A 9,238-nucleotide genomic window follows, 5' to 3' on the forward strand; every position below is an offset into this window, starting at 1 on the left:
CCAAAGAGCGCGGCGCGGCAGCCTAGAGAGTGTGCATCTCTTCCGGCGGAAGTTGCCTAAGAGTTTAGCGGCTAATTCTTCACCCTGACTGCCGTACGGCGATTCCTAGCGCTGCACCGGTAAGAACGGCGTTTTATGTTATACTGGGCTGACGTACAACTAGAAACGCGTCTAGGACTACTGGTCCCAGTATGCCCTCCAAGTGTATGTACTGAGTAATGGAGCAAGGCATGCTGGGGCAGGTTACAGGTGATCTGGTTATGGATTACAATAAACAAGATGCCGTTTTATCCTACATAGGGGATCATAATAGGGTCTTATGAGTTACCATGGCAACGGGGGCCTTATGGATTGCATGATTCAGGGTATTCTTGTGTAAGCTAGTGTTCCCAAACCTGTGGCAAAACTACAACTCCCAGCATGCCATGCCAACCGTTCAGCTGTCAGGGCATGCTGGGCGTTGTAGTTCTGCAACAGCTAGAGAGCCACAGGTTGGAAAACACCCATAAGGCATCAAAGGGCTGCAGCTTCAGATTAACCCTTTAAAGGGGTACTCCAGCAAAAATTCTTTCAAACCATCTGGTTTCTGAAAGTTACATAGATTTGAAATTTACTTCTATTTAAAAATATCAAGTTTTCCAGTACTTATCAGCTGCTGTATGTCCTGCAGGAAGTGATGTATTATTTCCAGTCTGACACAGCACTCTCTGCTGCCACCTCTGTCCATGTCAGGAACTGTCCACAGCAGTAGCAAATCCCCATAGAAAACCTAGAAATTCTCCCCATCGGGGTGCGTTCACACCTACAGGATCTGCGGCAGATTTGATGCTGTGTTCAGTTTAGGGATGCACGATGCACCAAAATATCGATACTACTATCGATATTTCGGGCAGAAAAACGGTTCGATACCAGGATTTCCTGGTATCGATACTTTATGTTAATTTGCATAATAGCGCAGTTTAACATAAAGTATAGAGCAGAGAACACGGCTGGCGGCTATCTGAGTGCCGGCCGTGTTCTCTGTATGCCTCTCCCTGCTCCCACCTGTCACTTCCTCCGCGCTCTCTCTCCCTACGTTCCCGGCGGCGCCAATTTCAAATAGCCGGCACATAGCAATTGCTTGTGGCGGCTATGTAACTGTGTTGATGCCGCTGTCACACTGGGGGGGGGGGGGGGGAGGGTAGTGATGCGGGGCGGCAGAGGGTCCGATGATGGAGAGAAGGCGGGGGCCGGTAGTGAGTTCCAGGGGGGGGGGGGGGGTTGCGAGTGATATGCCGGCGCCCAGTCCCCTGGTAAGGTCCAGGCTAGAGTGCAGGTACGTGTGCGGGGCTGGCTCTCTATCCGGAATCGCGGGCACTTTCCTGATATACATCGGGAAAATGCCCGTGATTCCGGCACTCCCATAGACTTCTATGGGGGCGTCCGTGGCGGATTTCCGGACGAAAATAGGACAGGATCTAAAAAATCCGGAAGGGTGTCCGTGTCTAATGTTAGCCTATGAGTCCGGAAATCCGGACAGATTTTCTGGACGTGTGAAGGGAGCCTTATCAGGGAGATGATTTATGTGGCACGGAGGAGAGCGGGAGGTCCGGGAGAGGAGGACAGAGAAGGCTGGAGGTGAGGAAGCTGAAGACGGAGAGCGGGGGTCAGGAAGAGGAGGACGTAGAAGGCTGGAGGTGAGGAGGACAGAGAGGGCTGGAGGTGAGGAGGCTGAAGAGGGAGAGCGGGTTGGGGAGAGGAGGATGGAGGAGAAGGCTGGAGGTGAGGAGGAGATGCGGCCACTCCATCTGGCTGCACTGTGAGGTGGGGGCCACAGGACTGTGAGGAGGAGCGGCCGGGGCCCTCAGATAACTCCCGGGCAGACATCAGTGGGGGATGACCAGGAGGTCGGCCGTGCTCTGACGGGGGAGGGGGGCTGTAACCTGCAGATTACCCTGCCACCCAAATCCTGGTCACCATGCCCTGAAAGAAGAAAAAGTGCAACTACACCCCTCATCATCCCAATAGCTGAAGTGTGTGTGTGTTACATGACTACAGCCCCCACCATCCTCCTGGTAGCTGAAGTGTGTGTGTTACATGACAATGCCCCCATATCGAGCCTTTAAAAAAAAAAAATGTTGGTATTGGTATCGAACTCAAAATTCTGGTATCGTGACATCACTAGTTCAGTTATTTAAATGAAATCTGCTGCAGAAAATCAGCTGCAGATCCTGTAGGTGTGAACGCACCATAAGTCTTCCGATACTTATTAGCTGCTGTATGTCCTGCAGGAAATGTATTCTTTTCAGTCTGACACAGTGCTCTCTGCTGCCACCTCTGTCCCAGACAGGTCCTGTCCAGAGTGGCAACATGCTGACGTGGACAGAGGTGGTAGCAGAGAGCAGTGTGTCAGGGTGGGTTCACATTACGGATTCCGTCGCTCGTACGCTCGCCTTTCCGCCGGCTCCATAGGCACCATTTTATGGGCAGGCCGATTACGCTATCCGCTGAAAGAATTGACATGTCAGTTGCCGGAATTTATCCATGCAGATTCCGTAACGTTGTGAACCCACCCTAGGGCTACAAACCCACTTGGCAGGTCTGCAGCGAGTACATCCCTGCTGCGAGTTTGTCTGCAGCCCACCCCATTAACCCCCCGGCCGCCGGAGCTGATACTTCACCTGATCCCGGCTCCGGCGGTTCTTGATGTCTTCAGCAAGCCGGAGCGGGGACCAGGTGAAGTATATGCTCCAGCCAGCCGCCCGCCGCCCGATCGCCCCCCCGCAGCACCGATCGCACGCCCCAACCCCCCCCCCCCCCCCCCCCCCGCAGCACCGATCGCACGCCCCAACCCCCCCCCCCCGCAGCACCGATCGCACGCCCCCCCCCCCCGCAGCACCGATCGCACGCCCCCCCCCCTGCAGCACCGATCGCACGCCCCCCCCGCAGCACTGATCGCACGCCCCCCCCCCGCAGCACCGATCGCACGCCCCCCCCGCAGCACCGATCGCACGCCCCCCCGCAGCACCGATCGCTTGCAATCGCGCCCCCGCAGCCCCTGCCGCTCGATCGCCCCCCCGGCAGCACTGATCGCTTCCCCCCCCCGCAGCACCGATCGCTCCGATTTCCCCCCCCCCCCCCCCCCGCAGCACCGATCGCTCACACGCACCCCTGTAGCTCCAGCCGCCCGATGGGGGCTGCAGGGGGGGAGATCGGTGCTGCCGGGGGGGGGGGGGGGGGCGATCGAGCGGCTGCAGGGGGGCGATCGAGTGGTTGGGGCTGCGGGGGGGGGCGGGGGCGTGCAAGCGATCGGTGCTGCGGGGGGGCCTGCGATCGGTGCTGCGGGGGGGGGGGGGGGGGTCGTGCGATCGGTGCTGCGGGGGGGGCGATCGGGCGGCCGGGGCTGCGGGGGCGGCTGGCTGGAGCATATACTTCACCTGGTCCCCGCTCCGGCTTGCTGAAGACATCGGGAACCGCCGGAGGGAGCCGGGATCAGGTGAAGTATCAGCTCCGGCAGGGTTAATGGGGCGGGCTGCAGACAAACTCGCAGCAGGGATGTACATCCCTGCTGCGTGTTTGTCTGCCATTAAAAGTATAGGGCTGGGATCTGCAGCGAGTCTCGCTGCAAATATGCAGCAAGGGGACTCGCTGCAGACCCGCCAAGTGGGTTTGTAGCCTAAGTCTGGAAACAAACCTGCGCTTTCTGCAGCACATACAGCTGCTGGAGTGCCCCTTTAAGTACACCACCATTTTTATCCTTCCCACCTTCCACCAGTCATTAAAGGAGACCTATCAACCCGGCTGCTGGGGTGACGCCGGCCCAACCCCCCCCCCGCTGAAGCGCATTATACTTGACTCTTCCTCAAAGTCCCGGTCCCGAGAAATCCCTGTCGGAAGCCTTGCGCACGCTCATCAGAGATGTGTCTGCTATCCATAGAGAACGACTGGAGCAGTCAATCTCTATGGGTGTCGGACTCATTTCTGGTGAGCGCACGCACGGCTTACGAAGCCAGGAACGGAGGAACGGTCTCACATGGTATCAGATTAGGTTTCTCTGCTAACACATATACAGTACCTAAGGCTGTGTTCACATTTTATACAAAACAAGGACCAAATATAATAACAAAGATCTTTATTCATCAATAACACAACTACTAATCAAGAATATTAAAAATTACATAACATGATGTTTTATGGCATTCCAGATAGACTAACACGGTGAGGTAGATAGCATAGGCTAAAACAGGCAACTGCTCCGAAAGTGCTCACTGCAGTATCAACCTAGGTTATGCACAGAGGGATGGGATAAGAACCAAGTCCAAGCTTCCCACAATGGGGACTATCCGCCTAACTTCCACCCAAGAAAACCATAAATCCTGTAAGCCAGTAACCAAGTCACCACTCACCCATGTTAGCGTCTCCCCAACGTACGTTTCTCGTTTCGCGCTTCCTCAGGGGGTTGGAAATTCCCATAGAGAGAGAGAGAGATAATAAACCTGACTGATTGATGTGTTTGTCTCTAGAGTTCATCATGATTGAGGTTGTCTGCAATGACCGTTTGGGGAAGAAAGTGCGAGTAAAATGCAAGTATCCTTTTTCCCACTGTAACCAGTGACTGGACGTTGCGCTCTGCTATCTATGGTTTAGTGTCTGGGCACCTGCTCCATCTCTCTCTGCACCAGATATCCTTTTCACACATTTTAGAGCAGGTAATTCTTTAGTTTGGAAGTTTCCTTATCTTGGTGCCGCACAGCTCAGAGGACAGCATCGAAGACCTAAAGAAATTGATAGCTGCTCAAACAGGAACACGGTGGGAGAAGATAGTCCTGAAGAAGTGGTGAGTACCAGGGATGATCTTCAGCTGCTGCATAGATCCTGGATGTAAAGGCCCTATTACACGAAGCGATTTTCGCATGACATTGGCCATTACGGCTGATAATTGCCTTGTGTAATAGAAGACAACGATCAGCCAACATGCATGATGTCGGCTAATTGTTGTCTTTCAACATAGAAGATAGCAGCAGACTGCTACTATCTTCTATGTGCTGCCGGACAATCTAGGGATCACTCGGGCAGCTCCCTGCGCGCCCCATCCCCTTACCTGCTTGCTGCTGGCACATGTAATAGCGCAGGGGGTTGCTCTGTGCCGCCCACTATGCATATTCATGTATGCATAGCGGGCGGCACGAGTTGGAGGCGAACCACGCTGGTGCTCGTCGCTTAGGGTGACGCCCCAAATGCTCCTAAACCCCTCATTAGCATAGGGGCAATTAGGGGCTATCGTAGGAATGCGGGCCAGAAGAAAAGATTTAGAAGCAGCCCTGCGCTTACAAGGTAATGATCTACTGCGGCATATTAGCAGGTTCATACGGCTGAACCTGCTGATAGTGCCGCTTTAACTCAGGATATAACTCGGGAAGGGTACAGGATAAGTAATGTATATACACAGTGGCCTCACCAGCAGAATAGTGAGTGCAGCTCTGGAGTATAATACAGGATGTAACTCAGGATCAGTAATGTAATTTATGTACACAGTGACCCCACCAGCAGAATAGTGAGTGCAGCTCTGGGGTATAATGCAGGATGTAACTCAGGATCAGTAATGTAATGTATGTACACAGTGACCCCACCAGCAGAATAGTGAGTGCAGCTCTGGGGTATAATACAGGATGTAACTCAGGATCAGTAATGTAATGTATGTACACAGTGACCTCACCAGCAGAATAGTGAGTGCAGCTCTGGGGTATAATACAGGATGTAACTCAGGATCAGTAATGTAATGTATGTACACAGTGACCCCACCAGCAGAATAGTGAGTGCAGCGCTGGAGTATAATACAGGATGTAACTCAGGATCAGTAATATAATGTATGTACACAGTGACCCCACCAGCAGAATAGTGAGTGCAGCTCTAGGGTATAATACAGGATGTAACTCAGGATCAGTAATGTAATGTATGTACACAGTGACCCCACCAGCAGACTAGTGAGTGTGGCTCTGGGGTATAATACAGGATGTAACTAAGGATCAGTAATGTAATGTATGTACACAGTGACCCCACCAGCAGACTAGTGAGTGTGGCTCTGGGGTATAATACAGGATGTAACTCAGGATCAGTAATGTAATGTATTGTATGTACGCAGTGACCACCAGCCGAATAGTGAGTGCAGCTCTGAGGTATAATACTGGATGTAACTCAGGATCAATACAGGATAAGTAGTGTTTTTATATAGATTATATCTTTAGTTCAAGGCTAAGTTAACACAACGTAAATTTTCTATTAACCACGGCTGTTGTTGCAAATTGGCAACAATGGTCGTGGTTAATAGAGAATTTATCTTGCCCTGCAGTCAATGGAATCCCAGCCAGAATGTATACACACAGTATACACTCCAGCCTGGAGTCCTAGCGGCTGCACGAAAAACAGACAACATATTCATTGAATAGTGGCCTCACAGCACTGACAGCTCAAACAATGGAGAGTGCGGCTCCAGCCGCAGTTTCCATTGCATGCTATGGTGAATTGGGATTCCAATTAAGCACAAATGAAGTTCATCCGGCCGATACTGCTGTGCCAGCCGGGATGATCGTCACTGACACCGACCGTTCTGTGACACTGCCGGGTCACAGAACGGCCAGTGTCATACAGCGTGTGAACCCGGCCCAAAGATTGTGGGTATCTCTTATAAGGACTTATTTATTGGTAGACAGATGTTAATATTTATTGTGACTGGATTTGTTCTGTAATGACTGTATATAAATAAGGTTCTAATGTTACATTTTCTGTGTATTCTCCACATCTAGGTATACAATATTCAAGGACCATGTGTCTCTTGCTGACTGTATCCTTTTAAAGCTGGGTTCACACACTGTATACTTCAGGCAGTATTTGGTCCTCAAGTCAGGTCCTCATAGCAACCAAAACCAGGAGTGGATTGAAAACACAGAAAGGCTCTGTTCACACAATGTTGAAATTGAGTGGATGGCCGCCATATAACAGTAAATAACGGCCATTATTTCAATATAACAGCCGTTGTTTTAAAATAACAGCAAAAATTTGCCATTAAATGACGGCCATCCACTCAATTACAACATTATGTGAACATAGCCTTTCTGTGTTTTCAATCCACTCCTGGTTTTGGTTGCTATACAGCCTCACAAATACAGCCTCAAATATACATAGTGTGAACCCAGCCTAAGTATGAAGACATGGTACATTCCTAATTCTTTATTACTGACCAGCTCCCTAAGTATAATAGGACATCTATGTGAGTCCCAAAAACTATTAAAGCAACCTAGTGTAAAATTAAGGTAAGCTTTGGCTGTCCAGGCATGATGGGAGTTGTAGTTTTGCAGCTGGAGGGCCGAAGGTTCCCCATCTCTTATCTATCTAAATGACATGTAATACCACATTTCTCCTGTAGTGGCCACTGTAGGGAAAATAAAGAACCTACAGTTATTTCTCATTGGCAAAATCATCCGATCGCTGAGAGTCCTAGGGCCCTATTACACCAACAGATTTTTTGAGCCAAAGCCAGGAACAGACTATAAACAGGGAACAGGTCATACAGGTAAGACTAAGATTTCTCCTCTTTTCAAATCCATTCCTGGCTTTGGCTTAAAAAAATCTGTCAGATAGTCTGCTGGTGTAAAAGGGCAGATTATTGCTCCGTGTAATAGCGATGTGCGGCAAAACACTGATGACTGTAGAAATGATAAACTGTCACCTATATGTCCAGACGAATAGTTCCTTAACAGATTCCTTCCAGATGAAATTCACGATGGGATGAACCTGGAGCTATATTACCAGTAACATCACCCCCCCCCCCCCCCCCCAGTCCTCTTTGTTTCAAGAGATTTGCGCACTGTCTGGATCAGTGGAAGCTTATATTCTACTATGTTCTGACCATCAGAAAGACGGCAGCCACCATTATGACTTATATTGCTTTTGGATAAAGTTTTTTTTTTTTAAATAATAAAATTTTGTTCTGTACATAAGAAATGAGTCTGCCATTCTTAAAGGGGTTTCCATCCCGTTTACAAAAAAGATTGGCCAGGGACAGAACATTACTGAAAAAAGAAAAATCGTACTCACCTCTGTGTTTGAAGCAACGATGGTGCTGGATCAGTAAGCAAACTGCGCAGTGGCCAAGTGTAGCCTCCCCAACACAGGTCGCTGCAGCCTAGTGATGCACGATGCACCGAAATATCGATACTAATATCGATATTCGGGGCAAAAAAACGGTTCGGTACCAGGATTTCCTGGTATCGATACTTTATGTTAAGATGTGCAATAGCGCAGCTTAACATAGAGTATAGTGCAGAGAACACGTCCAGCGGCTATCTGAGCGCCGACCGTGTTCTCTGTGTGCTCCCCACCCCCCGCGCGGCTCACCAACTCCTTCTCCATGCTGCCCGGTCCCGGTGTCATCTCTCTCCCCCCAGCACATGTGTCACGGCCGGGGGTTGACCCTACACTACCCAAAGCCGACCCCTGTTCTGCAACCAGCGGAGTCCGTCCGGGTATGGCATGCTGTTGTCACTATGGAGCGGTATTCATACTGGGCTGTGCTCCGTTGTGACTCCCGGCCCCCGCACACAGGCCGCAGCCTCCTCACTACGGGACAATCTCTAAAGCAATCGGCTACTGTGTACGGAGCGGCTCGGATGCCGCTGACACTTCACAGCGGCATCTACACAGTTACACTGGCTATTTAAGTAGATGCCGCTGTGTCAGCAGCATCCAAGCCGCACCGTACGCAGCAGCCGATGGCTTTACAGATTGTCCTGTAGTGAGGAGGCTGCGGCCTGTGTGCGGGGGCCGGGAGTCACAGCGGAGCGGGGAGGGAGGGGGGAGTGACGCCGGGATCGGGCAGCATGGAGCAGGAGGTGAAGGTTCTGCTCCACTACAACTATTACTATCCCCAATGTACTATACTAGTGCTGGGTCAGCACTAGTATAGTATGTTGGGGACAGTAGTTGTATGGCTAACACATAACACTAGTATAGCATTTTGGGGGTAGTAGTTGTATAGCTGCGTGTCAGCCATACAACTACTATCCCCAATATACTATACTAATGTTATGTGTCAGCCATACTAGTACCCACAACATACTATACTGTGCATCTGCCTTACTACTACGCCCAACCTACTATACTGTGCATCTGCCATACTACTACTACCCCCAACCTACTATACTGTGCATCTGCCTTACTACTACCCCCAACCTACTATACTGTGCATCTGCCTTACTACTAC

At 50.7% G+C, this 9,238-nt stretch overlaps 1 protein-coding gene across 1 annotated transcript; it reads left to right on the plus strand.

Annotated features, from left to right (window-relative positions):
- The first annotated feature begins 1 nt into the window (after window position 1).
- Window positions 2–7,980, plus strand: UBL5 (ubiquitin like 5). The gene is made up of 5 exons (XM_069946130.1): window positions 2–119; window positions 4,503–4,566; window positions 4,733–4,816; window positions 6,783–6,820; window positions 7,748–7,980. Exons 2-5 carry the CDS (start codon window positions 4,511–4,513, stop codon window positions 7,789–7,791), a joined length of 222 nt encoding a protein of 73 aa, XP_069802231.1. The 5' UTR covers window positions 2–119; window positions 4,503–4,510; the 3' UTR covers window positions 7,792–7,980.
- Window positions 7,981–9,238: the final 1,258 nt, after the last annotated feature.

The sequence above is a fragment of the Dendropsophus ebraccatus genome, chromosome 1, assembly GCF_027789765.1.
Source record: "Dendropsophus ebraccatus isolate aDenEbr1 chromosome 1, aDenEbr1.pat, whole genome shotgun sequence".
Taxonomy (NCBI): Eukaryota; Metazoa; Chordata; class Amphibia; order Anura; family Hylidae; genus Dendropsophus; species Dendropsophus ebraccatus.